At 56.2% G+C, this 21,947-nt stretch overlaps 1 protein-coding gene across 1 annotated transcript; it reads left to right on the top strand.

Moving 5' to 3' along the window:
* The first annotated feature begins 921 nt into the window (after nt 1-921).
* LOC129063852 (60S ribosomal protein L23a-like) lies at nt 922-1,401 on the top strand. Its single transcript, XM_054564941.1, has one exon. It carries the CDS (start codon nt 922-924, stop codon nt 1,399-1,401), a length of 480 nt encoding a protein of 159 aa, XP_054420916.1.
* Nucleotides 1,402-21,947: the final 20,546 nt, after the last annotated feature.

Below are 21,947 nucleotides of genomic sequence, written 5' to 3'. Positions count from 1 at the left end.
CATCTCGCCTGCGGGCTCCTGGGGAACTGGCCCAGTGGAGGCACCCTCGGACAGAGCCACCGAGGATTTGTGACATGTGTGCTTTGCAGGAAAGGCTTTCTCTGGCAACAACATTTTGCAGAACGAGAACCAGCACCACCAACGGCAGCGAGTGCCACCGAGCCCGGCTGTTCTCAGCAGAAGGGCAAAGCGTCACTGAAACAGTCCCTCCGGCCGGTTGGCAATATGAAATGGGCACAAGAACTACATGGTGTCCAGTTAAAATAGGTGTTAAAGCTGAAGGGGAACCAGATTGCCCAAGACGAGAAGGGGGAATTAAATACTCCGCCAGCATCTCACAGAAGAGCCTCAGAGAAAGTCGTGAGAGTGACCTCAATAGACTGCGGGGCGTGGGACGGCCACAGGGCTCGCTGAGCTGTCTCAGCTCATCCAAGGACGGCCTGAGCACAGCCACCAACGGCGGCAGGCGCACTAGTCTGTGTGATTCCAGCTGGAGTTAGGAAGTCTGGCTTTAGCTTTCTCTCCCAGCTCTGCGACTTCTCTCCGGCAAACCTTTCTGTCCCCTCGTCCCCTCTTCCATCCCCTACTATTCAAACTCATTCCCCTCAGTCTCCACTCTCACAGGGGAGAGCAGGCGAGGTCGGCTTCCCTGGACAGGCTGAGGACGCCTCCCAGGGCCGGTTGTTTAACGGTAACTGTCTGAACACACAGGCACGAATCAGAACTTGACGTGACGCTCTGGAACTTCACTGACGGTGCAGCTCCCCACCTACAGGTCGTCCTCCCGGTGCTTTCGGGCCCTCTCTGGAGGTGGCACCTGGCCCACTCTTGAGGGGGGAGACCCATCGTTGCAGCGCGGGGCAGTAGTTTTGAGGAAGGCAAGGGAAGACAGATAAAATATCAACCAAGATTTTCACAGAGATGGCGCCCAAAGTGAAAATGGAGGCCCCTTCCCCTCCCAGAGCTGAAGCCGAGGCAAAGGCTCTGAAGGCAAAGAAAGTGGCACTGAAAGGCGCCCCCGGCCACAAGAGAAAGGAGATGCGCACATTGCGCACTTCCGGAGGCCTGAGACGCTGCGGCGCAGGGGCAGCCGACATGTCCTTGGAAGAGCGCCCCCTGGGGGATGAGCCTGACCACTCAGCCATCATCAGGTTCCCCAGGCCCCGAGTCAGCCGCGGAGGAGACAGAAGACAGCAACACGCTGTGTTCATCGGGGAGGCCGAGGCCAAGGAGCAGCAGACCCGAGGGGCCGGGGGAAGCTCTGAGACCTGCCGTGGCCACGCCCGCAGCCCGATGGGGCCCAAGGGAGGGGAGAAGGCCTGTGCTGGACGGGCTCCGGACGAGGACGCTTCGGACGCTGCCAGCCGACTTGGGATCGTCCACACCGAGTCCAGCGGCTAATCCTAAATATGAACATTTTACACTAAAAAAAGATATCAACCAAGAGCTTTTCTTCCACATCGCCGACTAGGGAAACGCTGGGCAGGTGTCCCCTAGGAGGAGGGAGCTCCGCAGCCGGCACCTCGCCCCCCTGAGGCCGCCGTCAGCAGCAGATCCCTCGGGAGGCACGGTTGGAGCGCTGCCAGCCCCAGATGGCACCGTCAGCTTCACACCCGGCGGGGCGAGGACCTGTTGCTGGGAGCAGCTGCCAAGCGGCGTCAGCAGCCAGCGAGGCGCTGTGGCCTTGACGGGCAGAGAGTCAGCGTTTCCCACTTTCCTCTACTGCGATTCCAGAGGTGCTCTCAGAAGCGCCATGATGAGGAGACACAAAATGCCCGCTGCCCCCCGAGGGCTGGGACGGGCTCTTGGGGCGCGGCCGTCAGAGGCCCGCCAGGGCTCAGCGCTGGCCTCGGCCTGTCACCCGCGCAGGTGAGAGCACCCGTCAGGGTCCTGGGAAGGCGTCCCTGTGAAGGAGATGTAAAATCGGAATGCTTTCCATCATGCGCGCCCGGTGTAAGCGCTGTCTGTTTGAGTTTTTCGTTCTTCCAAAGGGCCACGTGGCATTTTGTAAACATCAGGATGCAACGTTTCCAAACCCTTAGGAGCAACGATGCAGGGAACGCCTGCAAGCTTTGATGATGGGGGGGGGGGGGAAGGGTAGGAAAAACGGAATGAACTACAGGTGAAATTGCTGGCCACTGGAACCTGCACATTAGCTTCCCCCTTCTGCTGACATCGTGCCAAGAACCCGTGGCCTCGGAGCCTCCAGCGCAGGCCCTGCTTCGGGGCCGGAGGTGGACGGGGCTCGCATCGCCCTCGGCGGCGCGTGGTCCGTAAGTGACTGGGTCAGGGGTGAAACCGTTCACAGGTTTCGGAGGGGCGATCCCACCGAACTCTTGATGCAGAAAAGGCCAGTCTTGCCGGCAACTGCTGGTCGAAGAGAGACAATCTTCGCCCCATGCCCCTGCTTTCCCTCTTTGTCGCGCATCGCCTGACACACCTTGAGACCACTTTGTGACAATTTCTCCCTGCGAGGCGGAAGCAGTATCTGATTTCCTCGCAGGGACGTGGTGAGGATGAACGAGGCCAGTCGCGGGAGGTGCCTGGGGCCCCACGGGTGGCCAGTGCCGTGTTATTTCAAAGCATCGTGATTTACTCCCCAGGCGACCCGTCCCCAGTCCTAATCTCTGTAAAGCACTTCGAGCCCCTTGGAGAGAGACTTGACATTGGGTGACATTTTCACACCCGTGGATTATGAGCGACGCCCAGAGCCTGTGCTGCAAGCGGCCTGGCGCTGTGCGCGGGAGGGAGCATGCGCTGCCATGCGGCAGGCGAGGCGTGCCGCGCGCGCCCGGTCCTGGGAACCTGCTTTCCGATTAGGTCTCGCAAACACGCCCGGGAGAGACAGCGCATGCGCAGGCGCACCTGGTCCGCGCTGCACTGGTCCTTAAAACTCCTCGTCTGCACAGACCCGTCCGTGCAAAAATTAATTGACTTATCAGACATGTACTGAGCATTTACTGTTTGCCACTGGTCTAGACTCTAGAGATACAAAAACAGTCACAGTGAGCGAGAGAAAGCCTGAGAGGACAATCAAAGAAATCACATACGAAGGGAACTGGGGCGAGCCATCCAATCGGCAAAATCGGAAACAGCAGAGCGGCACCTGACCTTAAAAAAGACTTTTCAAAAAAGTTTCCTGCCACTAACGCGTCCCAGCAGCAGAAGTCGCAGGGGTACGAGACTGTACCCAGTGCCAGTTTTCAGGGCACCCCGAGAACCCAGAGTTTGGTCTCTACAACTGTTTTCCTCTCCAACGCAGCGGGGCTGCGCGGAGGGGAGCTACTTCCAGGCCTCCGAGCGGGTGGGAATCACTGCACTGCGTGTGGACGTCGGGTTTCTTTCTTTCCCATTTACGCAGAATGTTTTCAAGGGTAACAGGCAGTGGCATAGAGGACAAACGAGCAGAACTGAAAGGGGTCCCGGTGGCCAGGTTGAAACCGCTTGATTGCGTCTTCCAGACGACAGCGCTACCCCGGCGAACGGGAAGACGCTGCCCGGGGGCGAGGCCAGGAGTTCCCACGGATGCGGAAGGGCGAACGCGGCGCGCTGGGCCGGACGCCAGCCCTTCCCGCACCCTGCGTTCACGGGGCGCCTACTACGGAGCAGCTGTGCGAGAGCTTGCATTCTGGTGCAGAGAGAAAGATAAGCTAATAGGATAAATACTAAGTAAGCAAAATAGTGTACGTCGGTGGTGGGGAGCATCGTAGAGAAAAAGGGATCTGAGTCTGAGCAGCGCCGGCGAAGAGCTGCCGGGAGGGCGCCGGCCCGGCCCACGAGCTCCGAGCAGCAGCCGCAGGGGTCGCCTTCGGGGTCCTGCGGGCCGCGGGGACAGGGCGTCCCCCCTGCGGAAAGCGCAGCCGGTGCGGCCGAGCGGAGGGTGGGCTGCAGGCGAGGCCGGAGCCGAAGGGTCATCTCTGGGAGGCGGGGCCCAAGAGGGAGAGCGCCCGCTGGCCTGAAAAGCGACCCCGGTCTCACACGCTTCCAGCCGGGCTGACCGGAACGACGAGGGGTTGGATGCGGCTGGTCAGTCACCCGCGTGTGCGTGCGTGCGAGTGCACGCGTGTGCACGCCCGGACGGAGGAGAGAAGCAGGGGCTGGCAGAGGAGGTTAACAAAGATGGCGTGGGGACCGTGAGAGCGTTTTCGGGGACCCACAGGAAGGCAGCGCTGCGGGGCTGCCTGCAGCGAGGAGGCGGGGGCGGGGGGCCGCCAGCGCTAAGGGCGCGCACACGCGAGTGAGGGCGGGGTCCGCCGCGGGCTCGGGGTCAAGCGCGCGGGCAGACGTCGGTACGCGCCCACCTACAAAAAGAGGAGAATGAGAGAGACGGTTGTTTCTTGAGTCCTGTCTCAAGTATTAGGGATTCGCAAAATTTTCAGGAAGTAATCTGTGTCTTCATGGGTATAATATAAAAAAGCAAGGACTCATCTTAACATTCAATATTGTGTGTCTGTTCCATCTTTACCTTCTCTACGTTCCTATTCGTACACATAACATGGTTACCAGATTAGGATAATAGATCCCAAATTGTTTTCACAATTATAATCTAGGTTCTGTATTTGTAGCCTATTTGACTATCAAAGTTTGCAATTTTTAAAGAATTTTACTTCACAAAAAGTAGAGAAAATACACCATTAATAGGACATCTCTTTATTACTTATATAAACCTCTTGACTATCCTGACCAATGTTTTCAGTAAATAACTTCCTGGCTGTTAATTCTGCATATTTTTATGCTAATAATATTTTTCAAATGGTTTGATCTGTCTTGGCGTCTCTAACGTGTGTTGAATTGGAATAGTTATCACCCTTCATTAACTGGCTCTGCTGGAGAGGGAGGCTGCGTGGGCGGGACAGGTTATCCATCTCTTTTTATCCCTTACTTATCTTGGGATGGCCTTGCACGGCGATGAACAGGAGAAGATGCCCAGAAGCGTGTTTCCCAGAGGCCGACCGGGAACGCAGGCGCTCAGCCCCGCACAGGGACGCGTCTGTGTGCGTTCAAGGTTGTCGACAGGGCGCGTGGGCTTCTGTTTTCGCAATTACTGTAAATGTGGCTATTAAATCCCTTCAGGAAATGGGGCTCCAGTTCCTGCACTTCCTTACATATCCCTCTTTTATTTAGCCAAGGTGCTAAAAGCATGTTTCCTTCGGGAAGTTGCCTTGCTTTTCGTTAAGAAGCGGGCGATGGCAGGGAGGAGGGGAGGCGGGGAGGCAGCCGGAGACAGAGCGGGGCCCAGGGCAGAACCGGGCCCAGGGCAGAGCGGGGCCCAGGGCAGAGCGGGGCCCAGGGCAGAGCGAAGCCACAGGCCCACTCGCTGCTCAGGGGCCAATGAAGCCTGAAGGTGAGTGGGAAGAAGTGCGTATTTCACCCCAAAGCAAAATTGTAAGCTAAGTCCAATTTTAGCTCAGAAAAAATATTTAGTCATTTGTGTGCGTAATTATTTCGCAGTTTCTATTTCATAATAAAGTCGAAGGAAGACTTTCAAACCTTGTCCTAAGATGGTGCTGCTGTGCCGCTTTGCAGCGTCAGTGGAGCACCCTCTGCTCTTCCCTGTTGGGGGCCGGGCAGCCAGCAACGCGCGCAGGGGCCGGGCACGGGCGTCCCCGAGGATGCAAACCAAGGACGGCAGATCCCGGCCCGCAGCCCTGCTCGCCGACCCGCTCGCCGACCCCGCGCTGTCCCCGGACGTTCCTGTCACAGCCCTGCGGGGCCCGAGGACGAGCACGCGAAGGCGGGGTCCACGGCGAGCTCATTCGCCGGCGGCCATGTAACTGGAGGCTTCTTGCCTCCCTGACATACATCTGCAGCCTGTCTCCTTGTTGCCGGTAGCGGGGCAGGTCACATTATTTCTTCACTGACCCCAATGAGACTCTTACAAAATGCCATACAGTCTCCCCGGGTTTATCGGATTAGGTGTTATTTCACCTACATGATGTTATAAAGTAACAGAAACTTCTTATTCAAGAACATGGAAAATTTCTGGGAGATCTGCTACTGATCCCGCCCTTCCACAGACAGGGTGTGCTTGCCGACGCAGGCGTGGGGGAAACGCAATACAGTCGCCTAACAAAATAGTCAAATACATGCCATCGTCTCTAATGGAACTCAGAGACAATGAGGACAGCACGTGGAATTAATACGGTAAAACAATGAGCAGGATTTACATTTACTGGGAGCCACATAAATAACAACAAATCAATTCACACCAAGCTCACTTAGCCTCCCTTTTACATCGCCTAGGACAAGGATTGCGTAGCCTACAAAACAATTTATATTTTATCTGTACCATCTAATTAATTAAATGGCCCAGAGTACCAGACCCACAAATCTCGTTAATAGCTGAATACTGAAATAAAGGCTGCTCTCCTTCGCTAGAATAATATTTGCATACCCCCACCTGTGATGGGTAATAAGTACCTGCCACAGACCAGAATTATGAATTTTGTTCGCCGAGCAAAACCGCAGGGGAAATTACACCTCCGGCGCGCCGCGGTGATTGCGGCTCAGCCGCTCCGCGCCCGCCCGCCCGCCCGCCCGCCTGCCCGCAGTGCTCGGGGCAGCAGTAGTTGCGAGTGGACGCAGGGACACAGTCGAGGGGATTTTTTTCTCCAAAAGTTTTTCTGTCTTGCCACATGTGATTATCTTTACAGAGCTGTTCAGCTGCAAGCGATGACACATTCGTGTTTAAAGGTGCGAATTAGGAAAGAGCAGAAGAGTCCCTTCCGTCAGCCCCTGAGGTGCACATCCGAGCTCTGTCGCTGGCTCGGGGCGAGCGATGGGGGCCGCGCAGGCGCTGACACTCTGGAAGGGGCCGCAGGCCGCAGGGCTCTGGCGGAGCAGCCCGGGGGTGCGAAGCCCCCTCCTGAGGACAGAGTCCAGGGGGCTGTGACGGGGGCGTGGGCAGGGCCGGGTTGGGGGACCCAAGGCTTCAAGCTGCCCCAGGGGGCCCGTGTCTGAAGAGGGAGCCCCGGGGCTGGGAGCCACGCGGTCTGCCAGGGCAGCGCCGGGGCGGGGCTCGCGCGGGGCATCCCAGGGAGACGTGGCGGGCACCTCAGTTCCGACGCCCCCCCCGGCCACGGCCTTTCCCTGGTTGACTGGGCTGCCTGGGTACATGAGCAGCAGCTCCGATGGTGGCGAGACAGGCCCTGTTTAGCAGGTATGGTGGTCACCGAGCAGTTTAAATGGCCGTGAGGTACAGTGGAGAAATACATTAGTTAAACGTGGAAACCAAAAATTCGCCTTAAGAAGCGAGCAAGTCGGTTTCTCCGAGTTCCTCTTCCCTCATCTACAAAATGTTAGCAAAGACAGTTCGGTCTGGGTAGCAGATGACCGGCAAACCCCGGGCTGCCTGGGATGGCCGTGTGTCCAGGCGGCTGCACCGAGTTCACCGAGCGTCCCAGCGAACGGGCTGCCACCCTGCACTCTCCCAGGGCTTGCTGGCCATCCGCCCGCCTGACAGAGACTCCTCTCGGGATGGGCAGGAGAGGCGCGGGGTCCCCGAACGCCACCCAGCCCCTCAGAGACGCAGCCTCGCTTCCTTCCTGCTCTTTCCTGTGCACGCGTCGCCTGGAGTGTGTACCAGAAAAGGCAAGTTCATTTCTAAAAAAGGCCTTTAAAGGGAATTAGGATTTGTGTATTCTCAGGAGAGAGGGCGGGAGGCCATGGGCCTCCAGGAAGTGGTCACGCCAGGTGTCCCGGCGCCCCCGAGGCGGCCGGAGGGCCTGCAGGCTTCCGGGAGGAAGCCCATGCAGCCTGTTACCTTGAGGAAGCAAAATTCAAAATCACACCTCATGCTTGTACAGGCCTCGCAGGGGAGGCCCCCCGAAGTGCCGAGCACCGCGCAGGACGCCGCGGAGCCCTGCCTGCGGCTCCCGCTGTCACGCGGGAGCCGCAGGCGGCGGGGGCAGTTCGTTCTGGAAGCAGAGTTGCAGGGGCAGGAGAGTTCCGCCCAGTTTCCCCTGCCTTTTCAGGCACTCGCTCCTTCGGTGAGTGAACGTGACGCGTTCCGGGCGATTGAATAAACTGGTGTGGCGGCTCGTCTGGTGCACCTGAAAGGAGGCAAAGCGCAGGGAGGTTTGCTCTCTATCCCTGAAGAGGGTCCCTGTTTCCTTGCTGTCATTATTACTACAGAGACCAAGAAAGGGCAAGGACAATTAAAGCTCCTAAACTGGCCTGTTGCCGAGACCCGCCTGCACACTGTGTGCTACGTCACCAACCACCTCTCCCCTCGCAGGTCCCAGGCAGAGGCGTGGGACGAAATCGGGGGACGGATGGGGGAGGTATCGTCCGCGCCAGGAGAGACAGAAAGATCAGGGCTCAGATTTTAGTTCATTTGTCGTCACTGAGCTTGTGGGCAAGGCTGGCCAAACGTGTTGATGAACTGGCAATCTTTTTCCAGATTAACTTCCGAGAGCTTTCAGTCGGACGCGCAGCATGACAGGTGTATACATGGTCTCTCCGTCCCGCAGTCTGGCAGTGGGCGCACGCGTGTCTTTCACCCTCCCCCCGGGGGCGGGGCTCTGCAGCTGCCGGGAGCCGGGTCCAGCTGTGACGCAGGGCGGAGGCTGCCCCGTCCCCCCGCCCCCGGCACTTGGCTCTTCCCCTCCCGGTTCGACGCCTGCGCACCTGGGCGATGGCGGCCGGAGCAGCACCAGGTTCCCACCTCCCGCACTGCTTAGGCGCTGCCCGCTGAGGAGTAACCTCCCGTGACTCACAGAGGCGAAATGCAGCGGGCCAGCCCGCATCCCGAACACCTCAAGAAAACGGCTCATCTGAACTCAAGCCTCACGAGCGTCTGAAAATTCGGTGTGGAAGGACACACGCGTGAGCCGTGCCACCAGTCCGACCTTTGTCCCACTCCCGCGCCCCTCACTCACTGCCTCGAGGGCCTTGGGCGTAAACAACGCCTGAGCCTCAGGGGGGGTTCCCCCTCCCCGCCCCCCTGTTAGTAAAATGGCAACAATGACAGCTATCTCCAAATAATGCTGGGAAGATCACAGAGGGTCTCCCCTGGGGCTCCGGGTGCGCCACCTGACTGGAGCATTGGTCAGGGTGCCCCAGGGCCCCACCGTTTAAAGCACGCGCCACAGAAGAGCGGCCTTGGAGCCTGGGACACGGAGGCCGAAGGAGGGCGGCGCTTTCCACGGGGACGGAGGGAGCAGTGTCCGCTGCCAGGCAGCGAGCCCCAGGCACACGGGCGGGGACAGGCCCTTCCCCAGCCCGGCTCCCCTCCCCGCCGCGGTCTCCGTTCTCTCCCCTGGGCGCCGTCCTTTGCCTTGGGAGACTGTTCGCATCCAAGGCACTGATGAGCCCCTTGTTGCTACACTCAGAGACCGCTTCCTGCTCGGTATTTTATTTGGGCAAAACTCTGACAGTTTGCAACTGTGGTTCAGACTGAGTGCGCGAATGGTAAATTGCCATCTTAGTAAATGTGTGAACTTGGGCATGTTATTGGACTATCTATTTTCCTGCCCTATTATTAGCTGAAAAAAAACTTAATTACAAAGTGCCGATAAGGACTAAAATCTGATAACACTGCCAGAAGCATGTAGCCCGTTGCCTGGAAGGTGATAAATGCCCGGGACAAGTGTGCTCCCCGCACCTTATGCGATGACCCCGACAGTAGCCGCCACAGTTTCCTTCCGCCCCCCGATCATGCGAGTAGGAGCTGGACAAAGGACATGCGTTAAACTCTCTGCACACCCACACGCCTGGCGCGGTGTCTGAAATGCGGCGCACGCTCGGCGGACTCTTACTGGTTGAATGACGATGGAGACCAGCGCTCGGAACGACACGGGGCAGCTGCTGTCCAAGTCTTTCTTTTTAGTGGGAGTTTCTTCTTGAGAGGTAAGTTTGTGCAAGACGCTCCGAGCGCACCATGGAGGGTCTAATATAACCAAGCAGAACAAAAAGGCCATTCAACAATAACTGGTGACACATGGCACGTGTTATGAGTGCTGAGTGCCTTGTTGCATCATTGCATGACCTTCACAGAAGATGCTCTTGGCCCGTTTTGCAGATGAAGGTGCTGCTCAGGTAACCCTCTGAGACGACCCAGCTATTGGAGGGGAGCCGGGTTGGACCCAGGCGGGGCTGCCCCCGGAGCCCGTGACTGGCCACGCGGCTGCGAGCCTGCTCCGCACCGGCGCACGCTCCGAAAGCGTGGCTGACGGGCCCTCCCGGCGCCGGCTGCTGCCCGCTCGCCCGCCACCTCCTCCCGCCGTGCTGCGCTGCCCGCCTTGCTCGTCCTCGGACTGCTCCCCGGTCGTCCTCAGCACCAGGGTCGTCCTCAGCACCAGGCCTTCCCACGCGGTTCTCGTGCCTCCTCCCATGGCGTCCTCTCTACCCGCGCTCCCGCGAGCATGTTCCTTCTTGAACAGAACTGTCCCCTTGGCTGGAGGCAGGGTGGCAGCCATCGGAGGGGAGTGTGGGCTCGAGGCCGGGCGAAACCTGGTCGGCGCGCGCGTGGCTGTGGGCAGCTCTGGCCTGGGGATGAGGCGGTGACCGTGTGTGTGTCACAGGGCTGTCTGAAGGCCTCAGCAAGACAGCGCACGCAAAGCGCTCGCTACAGTGAGCCCCTGGTAGGTGACACCGGCCAGTGAAGTGACGAGGACTTCTCTTCCCGTCTCAGGGTGCCATCCCGAAATCACGGAATACAAGCTTCTCCAACAGCGGCATGTTTGTTCCAGTTATACCTACAGCCAGCGCTTACCGATGTTATTTCCTGAGATGCTGCCCACTCCAGGGGAGCGGGGCGGCGGGGGCGGAAGGCCTCCCACGAAGCATGGACTTACTGCCCCCACGCGAGACCCGGGAAAGGAGGCTATTACTTTTTGAGAATAAAATCAAAATAGGTATTAAATTATATGTGAGCATAATTTTGATCTGGATGGAAATTATTTTATTTAACTGTTCCAGTTTCAATTTAGGTCTAATTTGAATTGGGTAATACATTCCTCTCATCGCTATTTAGAGAAATATTGCACATATTTTGTGTATTTGTACATATGTACCATGTGTACTATTAAGCTTTGGAGAATATTATGAATTCGCAATGAGGATTCTTTTAAAACTACAATAAAAATATTGTGTTCTATTCCCAAAACTTACAGTTTATAAAATATGACTGTTTTAATAAGTGCTGGAGTTCTCCCATAATTCTCTCGGGTGATTTGCTTGCCCAAAGTTTTCCTTTGCTTATGACTGAGTCAGGAATTACTAAAACCAGGCAGTGTTTAAGTACCAAACTTCCCAACCCATCGGGCTATGCATCTTCTGTCTAGATGTCTTTGATTTCTGCAACAGATCTGCCAGGGCACATTCCCAAAGCGCCGCTCCAGAGGGGCCAGAGCTACGTGCGCCCCTGCGAAAGCTGGCTGTTAGGCGGATGCAGGCTACGCAGACCTTTGGAAGGTTAATACGGCATAATTCTCAAAAAACTTGTCTTTCACATTTCTATAAAATGCTTCCTCTGCTTTCCTGGCTCGCTTTTCCCAGATTCACGCTCGATGATGTGCTTCCCATTCTCAAAGGCCTTTCGTGTTTCTTTGAGAGGCACCGAACTGAAGCAGCCCGTGCAACCCTGTCTTGGACGTAAGAACACCAAGGTGCCCTGCAAGGTGGCGCCGAGGGCGCCGGGGCAGGGACACACAGGGGGCGGAAGCTCATTTGCTCTCGGCTGCTGGGAGCCTTGCGGGGCCGCGTCGCCGCGGCGCCAGGCCCCGGCAACGGTGCCTTCCCTGCGCCTTCGCCATCCCGCCCTCAGGATGCACGTGCGAAACTGCAGGGCCCGAGAGCTCCCCCTAGGGGCGGGGAGTCCCCGTGCGTCTCGCTGAACCTCCCACAGGTATTTTCTTATGGGGCCCCCGCGAGTTTCCTCAGTCCGAGCGAAACCGCACTGCACGCGCCCTGTTTTGGGGCTGCGATCTCTTGGTGCGATGGACTTCCTTCTACAAAAGATTCTCTTTTTCTTCCTGGCAGTTCAGATCCTTCCAGTTTCCCAGGATCCCTTTCCTAGCACCCTCTCCATCAAACCCTCCCTGACTGCTCCCCGCCCATGCTGCCCGGGTCTCTGAAATTTCGCGTGGAACTCTTTTATATGTGCTGTGTACAGACTTCTATCCTACTGTTTCTCATGGTATCTTGCCCACGAGGCTTGGAACAAAGGCACCCTCCCACTGACGGCTGCCTGTTTCTGGGGCACCTAACGGGCTCGGCCTGTGGCGGGCCTCAATAGCACGTCTGGAGTGAGACGTCTGGTCTGTCATCCTGATACCTTGTAAATGGCAAAATTATCTCTGGTTACAGAGAGAGCTGTTAGCCTTTTATTTGGATTCCATTCTCTGTTATTTGCCATGGTTCAAAGATGCCGTTTTCTGCTTCTTTTTATAAGACGGTGTGAGTGTTAGCTCTCCCCCAGCGCTCCGACGGGCAGGAAGATGGTGCATTTGGCCCTTTCTTTTCCCCACGCCATTATGCACGGAATAAGCTGTGCGAAGAGGTCACAGCCCCGTGTCTAACAAAGAAACAGGCTGCTGCTTCGAGTTGAACATCTTAGACCATTCCCTGTAATCACTTAGCAATTTCTGCTTGATTAAACTGTGCACCATTTTCCATTTGCTTAATTTTTAAAATTTAGATTTTTGGATCAAGCTACCTGAGAAATTCTGCGTGTCCCTCCTTTCCTTCAAAAACATTCTTCCATCTTAAACGAACCTGTAATTGGAATTTAAAAGGTCATTCCCTGATGGTAAGTGCTACGTGGACGTGCCGGCGGGGACAGCCCGCTCCCGCACCGTCCTTCCACCCGCGCTGTGACGACGGCCGCCCCGGGGGCGGGCGGCACGCGGCAGGTAAAGGCGCCCCGATGCTCAGTCGTCTCCACGCCCCGGGGGCCGGGCCCCTGCGGCGATGGCTGGGGAGCTGGGGCGCGGCGGGGGTGCCGCGCCCGCTGCTCTGTTTACCCCGGGGCCGGGCCACCTGCGGCAGGCAGAAAGCGCTGGGGCCCAGTCACGCAAAATGAATATTTAAAAGTTCATTTTTGACAAGCTTTTTTTTTTTTGTAACGTCTGAAATCTCTTGATGCCAGCTGTCTTGGCTCTCGCTGTGCCGCATCATCCTGTGCTCCGCTGAGGAGGGGCGGGCGCTGCAGATGATCAGATCGGAGCCGTCTTGCAGCCCCGGATTGCGTCCATGTAAACAGGTGGAGGGGCCCCGCGTCCCTGCCAGCTCTGCTCATTTCTGTTCACTAAAATGCACAGGGGCCGGGGGAGCTCAGGGGAGGTGTTTCTATGGCCTCTTCTGGTTTTTGCTGGTTCCGTGTGCCTTCAACCATTTTTCCAGACCCTCGTAGCTATGGGGCAAGGTTTAACTAATGTCCTTTCACGGATTGTGTAATAAATGTGTGTAATAACTCTGAACAACTCCCGAGTTCCGGGCCCGCGTCCTCTCTCTGCATCTTCCCAACCGGAGGCATTGTGACAAAGCAATGATTCCAGGGCCGCGCGTAACACCTATGAGCAATTCCACCGAGACCAATGGCTGTCGCGGGCGCCGAGGCGGGGAATTCTCAGGAACTGGTCTCCACAGTGAAAATTCACAGCAGCGCCGTCTCTTCGGTATCACACACAGGAATCCAACATTCAGAGCCCTAAGCCCTCAAACCTGGGAGAAGGGCCAAAGGGAGCGGTCAGAGGAGACGTGTCCACACTTTTGAGCTGCACGTGCCGCTCTTTGCCGCCTGGTCCTGCCTGGGAATAAGGAGCCCAGCCCTCCTGCGGCAACCTGTTGAAATCTTACTTTCTCCCAGGATTCCTCAGTTTCACTGCATTGATACTTAATTGGCAAGTGCTCCTGGGCGGGGCCGGGGTAGTTCCACAACCTGCCCTCCAGCCCCGCGACGTTTCCTTAGTCCCTGCACGTCCCACACCCCCGGTCAGGGTCCCGCGCGGTTTCCGGGTACTTCCACCCAGCACAGGAAGGGACTCGGTGTTCACAACAGTGGGAAGGACGAGACGACCGGACCTCGGGGGACCCCTCGGACCGTGGGGAGAGTTCAGGCCGCCACCCCGCGTAGCCGCTGCGGCCTCGCCCACCCGGAAACTGCACCCACTTCTGCGCACCCCGGCTCGGCCCCGCAGAAGCAGCACCTCCCATCCGCGCTGCCTGCTCAGCAACCCGACCTGCGCACCATCCGGCCGAACCCCTTCCAACCACAATCCCCGCCTGCAGGCAGCTCGGCACAGGCGGTCGCGGCCCTCAAGCCCTGCGCTGCTCCATGTGCTGCTCGTGGAGACAACGTGTTGTGCGCCCCGCACTGCGCCCAGCGCGCACGCGTGGGGCCCGCCGTCCGGCGGCAGCGCTGGGCTGCGCCCCTGCGCGGCATTCGCTTGTCACCCCGCCATCAGCCGCGCGTCTTCCAACCAGCGCCTCCTGGGCAGCGGTTCCACGCTCCCAGGCCCGGCCGCTGGGATTCGCTCACCGCAACGTGTTAGACGGGAGGGCAAGAGGTTGACGGGTGATAGGGACAGCGGCGGGGCCTGGAGCCGCCCTGGGGCCCCTGTACCAGAGCGGGCCTCCTGGGGATGCGGGCCTGGCATCCCGCAGCGCTGCGGCCGTGCACTCGGTGTCCGCAGGCGCACGCCGCCCCCTACGAAAAGTTCACTGCTGTGCTAGGCGCTGTCGTGGGCTGTGAGGGCCCTAAAATGAGCGGACGTTCTTCTTCCAGCTAAAGTTTTAACAGAATAAATAAGAGGAGGAACCCTAGTTCTCCCAGCTCGGCCCGAGCGGTGGGCAGGGGGCCCGGGGGACCCGCGCCGGCGAACTGCTGCGCACCGGGTCGGCGGGCGGCAGGGGAAGCCGGCAGCGGAGGTGCGGGCAAGAACAAATGACCCGGGGAAGGAGCGAATGTCCGAACGTCCCCCTTTCATGCAGCGACACTGCCCACGAGCATGGCTCTCTCCTCTCCCAGAGCGGGCGCCCTGGCGACAGGCCCGGCTCCCCGAGGGCGAGGGGCCCCGTGTGCTCTGCCCCTCCTGGCTCCTGCGCTTTCAGTCTGCGTTCTTGCTTTTTACTGATTTTCTGATATGTGAATGAATCATCATGTAAAATGTAAGCTTTTCCTGGAATAAAATTATACACAAAAAAATACCCCTGGAAAAACGAGGCAGACGCCACCCTTCCTGGTGGCTGCTCGTGAAAACCTCTCCACCGCGGGGACGCTCCTCGCAGGGCCTCCAGGGCCTCCGGTGCGGGGCCCAGCGAGAAGGACGCATGGTCTCCGGAAGCGGCACTTTGTCTTGGTTGGCTATTAAAAAGCTTAATTAATGACTGCAAGTATTTTAAACCACCATATAAAATGCCTTTGGGTTCCTTTTATCTTTTTATGGGGGGACCCAGGGGAGAATGAGGTGGCCGGGACGGCGATTGAAGCCAACGCAGACGACGGCCGGTCTTCACGCAGGATGACACCACCGCACAGCAGGGTGGCACATACAGTGCCATCGCCCGTAAATCCTCCGCCCTTTCTGACGCCTCCGGGAACACACATGCGGTCACCTGACTGATGGCCGAGGCCGCGGCCCGCAGGCGCGCCGCCCCGGAGCGGCCGGCACTACCCGAAGCCTCTGGAGCCGTAAATCAGGGGCGGTCGTGTTATTGGAAGCAAGAAGATGTTTCCTCGGACAACACAGAAAGGCAACGAGCACTGCTGAGCGCGTTTGTGGTGTGTGTCCGCCGTGTATGGTGGTTTAGGTAACACGAGAAAACCTGTGGCGATCAGTGCTTGCAAATGAGGTTACTGGAAATTAAAGGGGGCGCCCCAGATTCTGAGGAGGGCACACAGCTCTTCCTGGACTCGGGCTGACTTTTGGAAGGGCTGCGTGGTGGCTCAGAGGGAACAAAAGTGACCACATGGGGCCACCGAGCCTGCACGTGTCCTTGCCTACAGTTGCCTGCCTCGCCCTTGCCCTGTAGGCTACTTTCTCTACTGACGTGACTTCAAATGAAACAAAATACACACACACACACACACACACACACACACACACAGAGCCATGGGAGTGGGGAAAGGCTGCGTCAGGCCAGTCACTCTATAGAGCTATTCCTTCCGGAAAAGCAGGCGACGACAAGATGAACTGAAGACCGGCGACTGGCGTGGCAGAAACGAGAGGGATCCAGGCAAGGGCACGTAAAGGTTTCCAGCTGAGGAAGGAAGAGGTTTTCTCTGCAGAGCCAGGGGGGCCGGGCCGCTGGAAACACGGGGCCGCGCGGAGGAGGAGCGAGGTGGCTGGGAGTCCGCGGGGGGACTGGCCGTCCTCTTGCGCCCTCTCCTGCGTCTGCACACAGGCCGCCTGGCCTCCGGGGCTTTAGCTCACACGGCACGGAACAAACGCACAGCCTTCCGGTGACGGAACTTCTGCGGGGGGCCCGGGAGACCCCCAGCATCAGGCTGCGCGTGCCCCGTCACTTGCGGGCCCAGAAACAATGGCCAGGCTCCCTGCCCACCCGGGTCCCGCGAGGTCTGCCAGGTGCCCTGTGGTGGTCACCGGCAGATTCGATGCCGTCCCCTCACTAAATGGAGAACAAGTACCTCTAGACATTAGGGAGAATCCTGGTGCAAAGGACAAAGACTTGGGTACTTATTCGAGAGAGAGAGAGAGGAAACCCCCCACAACCCTCCACAGGAAAAAGAGATGTTTTAAGCATAGAAGACTACTTAGCAAATATTCTAGTTAGCGTTCCCTGAGAGAGCTGAATGATACTGCCTTTAACAAAAAAGAGAAGGCTGGCGTGGGAAGGAAGACATACCAAACTCAAACAAGAAACCATGCTTCAATGTATATATGGGATAGAGTAAAAAAAAACCTTTTGGAAACGAGCTCAGAAGACCAAAAGACAGACTGCATGAAGGGAAAGGTAAAAAGGCACCGATAGCTGAGTGGGTTCAGTGGCAGACAGCAAGTGCTCAGGAGCAGCACTGAGAATTCCAGATTCATAGTTGAGCTACTAACTATGTCGCTGGCTGGAGAGGAAGAATCAGGGAAAATTAATGTGGAGGCGTTATATAAAATTAGAGGAATTGAAAATTTAGAATTTTGTGGAGCACAAAAGCCCATTGAGCTTAACCCTAGGAATATTCTTCCTCAGCGGAAGAGCGGATGCCACATTCAACCCTGAGAGCAGGGCCTGTAACCCGGGCGCAGTGCTGGGCTCTTCAGCGGTCGCGTCGCGTGGCGGGACCGCGCAGGTGAGAGGCACCTGTAAACAAATCTTGTCAGACTTCACTCCGGTCTCAAAACATAGAGCCAGGGCTCGAAGCTTCAATTGCGAGATAGATGTAACAGCGATGTTACTCCCACTACACTAAACCGAGAAAATAGAAAAACTAAAATGATCTGGTTTTAGCACTAATGGAGAACGTGGACGTAGAGAAGGCAGAAGGAACCACATCCACGCCCCGGGCATTTCTAAGTAAACAGGAGTCGTCTGCCCCTGTCCCCTCTGGACGGCTGCCCTTTCTGGGTGTCATCAAGCCGAAGACCAGCTGCCGAAGGCCCGGGCACCTCTCTGGGGTAAGGAGAAGGGGGAGCGTGCGGCCCGGCGGGCATGGCGGAGCCACGGGGTCCCCAAACACGGAGCTAATTCTCCCTGCTTGCTGATGCCTTTTCCTAAGGATTTCTGTTGAGTGTTTTTTGCTTTGACAGCACGGAAGACAGAGTTTGGGCTGGAAAAGAAAAACAAAACCAAAACCAAAAAGACCTCTGTAGTCTCACAGTTCTTAGATCTCTCCCAAGAGGGGAAAGACTGCAGTGGGTACAAGGAGATGCTGCAAACAGAGGTTAAGCTGAAACTAACAAAGCTGAAGCCTCGCCCCAAATGAGAGCAACTGCTGTTTGGCTGGAAACGATCATTTTTTTTCAATACCAGTTGCCTAGTTAAGTTTTCACCTAGGGAACATTTCCTCCAGTTTATAAGTTTCTTCCAAATTTTATGTCTGGCATACAATAAACAATAGATAAGCAAAGAAGCAAAATCAAGTAAATTCAAGACGATAGAAAAAAGCAGTTATAGAAATGGACTCAGACATTGGAACACGCTCACAGGGACGATGAAGCACTGATCGCTAGTACGTTAGAAGAACACACGAGAATGAACGAAGGCGTGAAGGAAGAATTTGCCCAGATACACTGGATTTACGAAAGGGAACAAAGTAGACGTTTGACAAAATAATAAAACCTGAAATTAAAAATTTATTGGATGGTTAAACTGCTGGGAAAATGAAGTAGGTGTACTTTTTCATATTCTTCTTGCTAGTTAAATAAATACTCTGGATGTTACGTGAAAAACAAACAAACAAAAAAACCACACACATAAGAAGCCTCAGAAGGTGGAAAACAGACACTTGACTCGCTAGAGACCTCAGGGCCCAAAGATTAAAAGAGCAGTGAATTTCTGGGGTTTTCTGCTTTGCAGTGAATGATGGAGCTGCTGGAATTATTGGACAGGTTTTAAAGCAGCCATGATTTAAAAAGCTTTAATGAGCTCTTATACACATCTCAAAAACAATGAAAAAATTCAAAGCCTGAACAAGGAGAGTCTGGCAAAGAAGTAGAACATACAGAAAAGAACCAGACGCACCTGTTAGAACGGAAAAACACGATGATCAAAATCAAAAGGGGACCTAAAGGTGCAAGGTGAGCCCTGGGCCCCCCTTCCTGGAAGCAGGGCTGCGTGCTGAGCTGCTGGGCCGCGGCCGCCTTCCTCGTTTGGAACGACTGCAGGCTCGGCCTGCGCCGTCCTGGGACGTAGCTGGACGCTGGCTTCACGGGTAGCCGTCGCCTTGGAGCTCATGTGCTGGGGGGAGGAATCCAATTCTTTAAGCGAATTCATAAAATCACATAAAATAGTTAACACATTAAAGTAAATCTAGGGCAAGCCCCTTATTTAAAAAAAATGGAAATATTTCTTGAACACCAGTTTTTAAAACAGGGCAAAAACAGGGACCGGCCCAGCCCCTTCTCCGCTGGAACACGAAGTGGGGCGGGCGTGTGTGTGGGGGAGCCCCTCTCCCCTGCCGCCCCTCCCCCGCACGCGTCCGCCTCCACTTCTGTGGCTCAACAGCCCTCACCAGAGGCTCGGGGGAGGGACCCCCACGTGGCACCCTGTGTCCGAGGGGCTGGGAAGAGCGACCCCAGCGCCTCTGCGGCGTGGGGTGTCGGGGAGCCTGCCAGCGCCTCCTAGAGGCTCCTGAAGCTGGACTCCAGCCCCGTTACTTCGTTTGTTGGCGTTTTCTTAGCAACGTCTATTCCGGGAGCAAGTCAAGAAAACGATGTCCATCAGTCGGTTGTCTCATGCCTGTTTCTGTGGGGCAGGGACAGGGAGCGCGCTTCCTGCGATTCCGAAAGGACGCGACGCGGCCCGGCTGTTCCCCGCGGGCCCCTCCGTCCCGGTCACCGCACTCCCGCTGACAGGGCACGTCCTGGGTGGGCCGCGAGGGGGCCCAGGTACCGCTCCTGCGGGAGGGCGGCCTGTGGGCAGAAACCGCGAGTACGGCAGAGTCACCTGACCCGCGGGCTCTCTCAGGCCACGGAGTGATGGCTACAGAGGGTAGGAGCTGGGCAAACCACCCCATCGGACAAGCTCCAGAGCCGCGCTGTCCGCACGGTCTTTCAAGGACAGAGAAGTCATGTCCTTCAGCTGTGTCCCCGCCCACCTCCAGGACAATGCAAACCCTAACTCTTCCTTCGGAGGGGAGATGCAGGTCCCTGCGTATTCTCGTCCCATCCCCTGCCGCTTCACGTTGCATTTCCCAGGGAATATTCCCAGCGAGAGGAATAACCTGGAGGATGGAGGAGGTGGCGGCAAGTATTTATTGAATGCCTCCCACCCAATCACATGGGTTTATCTGTTCCTGTCTTCCTTTAGGGCTCGACACACAGGACCAGGCACCTTCAATACAAATGACTTAGAATACGTTCTCTGCACTCAAGCAGCTCCTGGTCCCGGCAACGGCTACGCGTAATTAACTCTAAGAAGGACCCTTTAACCTGACTCTATGCTTTTTCTGGTAGAAAGGCCTGAGACAGCAACACCTTTTGACCTAAGAAGACGATATGGGTAGTGGGTCACCTTGAAGATCCTGGGCAACTCACAGTTCGGGAATGGTCTGAATGCAGAACAAGGGAGTTCGGAAGGTCACTCGGCCTCCGGAGTGCCTAACCACCCCCACGGGAGCGGGCCGGCGCACCGGGGTGCCTGCGAGCATGGGGGTCGCCACGGAGGCCCGTGGGCTGCGCTGCCCGACGCCGTGCAGAGACCCGGAAGGCCCGCGCAGCGCCTTCGTGAAGACCCCGCAAAGCGCATGGCCGTACGTGCTGTTTCTGGATGGCGAGGCTCTTTCTCTGTTGGGCTCTGATGCAGTTCTGTGCCTTGGGCTACTTTGGCAGCAGAAGCAGAGTAATGGGGCACGTTCGGCTCCTGATTTAGTGTTTTCGGCAGACAGCCAAGTGAGGTGGCTATTTTTTAAAGATCATGCCCAGAACACACACGAGAGAAATCGTCATTTCCCAAAAGTCTAAAAGGAAGCCTCTAACGCCGAGTTTTTGAGAGAGAGACGAAATCAATGGGGAGGACACGTTCTGCGATGACTGAGCGAGTGCCGTGTGCCGGTTAACACTAAAGACGTAACCCACGATCCAGGAGCATTTCAGACCGAAGGGCGGTTTCTCCGGACAGCTTTCTAACACACACACTGAGTGAGGCCATCCATTTAAAAACAAACAAACAACTCTCTAGATATGAAAAGAAATTTTAATCTGGGCGTTTACCATTTCTCTTGAATTTCCAAACACAACGGCAGCTGGCTCGCGCCTCAGACTAGCCAGGAGCAGTCACGGGACTGGGGAGGTGGCACTGTCCCCCTACATGCCACCTGCGCCCCCAACCTCATGACCCCGCCAGCCCACGACCGCCCAGCCCTCGAGGCAGCCGCCCCTGCGGGTTCAGGTTTCGTTTTGCTGCCGAACGCTCTGCCCTGCCGTCTTCTCCACGGAAGTAGGTCTGCATTACGGAGCCCAGGACAAGGCTGCTTTGTATGCGTAGGAACTCACTTCCGGACTTTAAACTATTGTCTATTTTACAGCGGTTAATTTTTCATCTGTGTAGATCCCTGCTGAAGAGTCGTAGACACAGTTAACAATACATTGTGCAACAATAAATATTTTACTGGGTTTATGATCTCCACAATTTAAGAGTTTTATTTTCTGTGGGGGTCCGTGTAAAGCCGGACTGGCTGCTGTTGTGCGAGCGCCCGTTTTTAATAATATGTTCCATAATCACTGTCAAACAAATGGCCGGAGCACTAATGGGCTCTCCAGACATGAGCTCCTTTCGCTGTGAAACTCAGTAAACTCTAATAAAGGTATTTTATGGGCAGGAGGTTTATTTTTTTTTAAGAAGATATATTACATAGATTTCATCAGCCCATAAAAATGTTATCTGGGGAACACTGGGTGATACATCTATTTCTAAATTACAGCACATTCCTGACACTTTCACATGAGATCATTCTAATTTTTTAAAAAATATAATAGTTTGGATTGAGTCATGCTTCACACTTTGTTCCATTTGAATTAATGGTGTTATTTCCTTGGAACTTGATTGTATATTGCCTTCCATTCCACAAGGTAGTTCAGGAGAGGCGGTCGACATAATAAAGAAGGAAAATGTTATTTACTCCCTTTCCCAATTCTCAGGAGCTTGGCGTAAATTCTACCCAATAAAGAGTGTTCGGTTTGCTCTGTGCCCCGTCGAGGCTCGACACACAGGAGCAGGAAGAGGGAGGGCTCCGAGCCCAGGCTTTGCAGGATTTCACTCCCGAGCACCCGCAGCGCGCGCCCTTGATCGGGGGAGCAAGCGTCCTCTCGGTCTGGAGCCCCCTGATCCAA

The sequence above is a fragment of the Pteronotus mesoamericanus genome, unplaced genomic scaffold, assembly GCF_021234165.1.
Source record: "Pteronotus mesoamericanus isolate MK-2021 breed Mesoamerican mustached bat unplaced genomic scaffold, CSHL_Meso_final scaffold_99, whole genome shotgun sequence".
NCBI classification, from domain to species: domain Eukaryota; kingdom Metazoa; phylum Chordata; class Mammalia; order Chiroptera; family Mormoopidae; genus Pteronotus; species Pteronotus mesoamericanus.
Note: the sequence above shows the minus strand (reverse complement) of the source record. Positions and strands in the feature narration are given on the sequence as shown.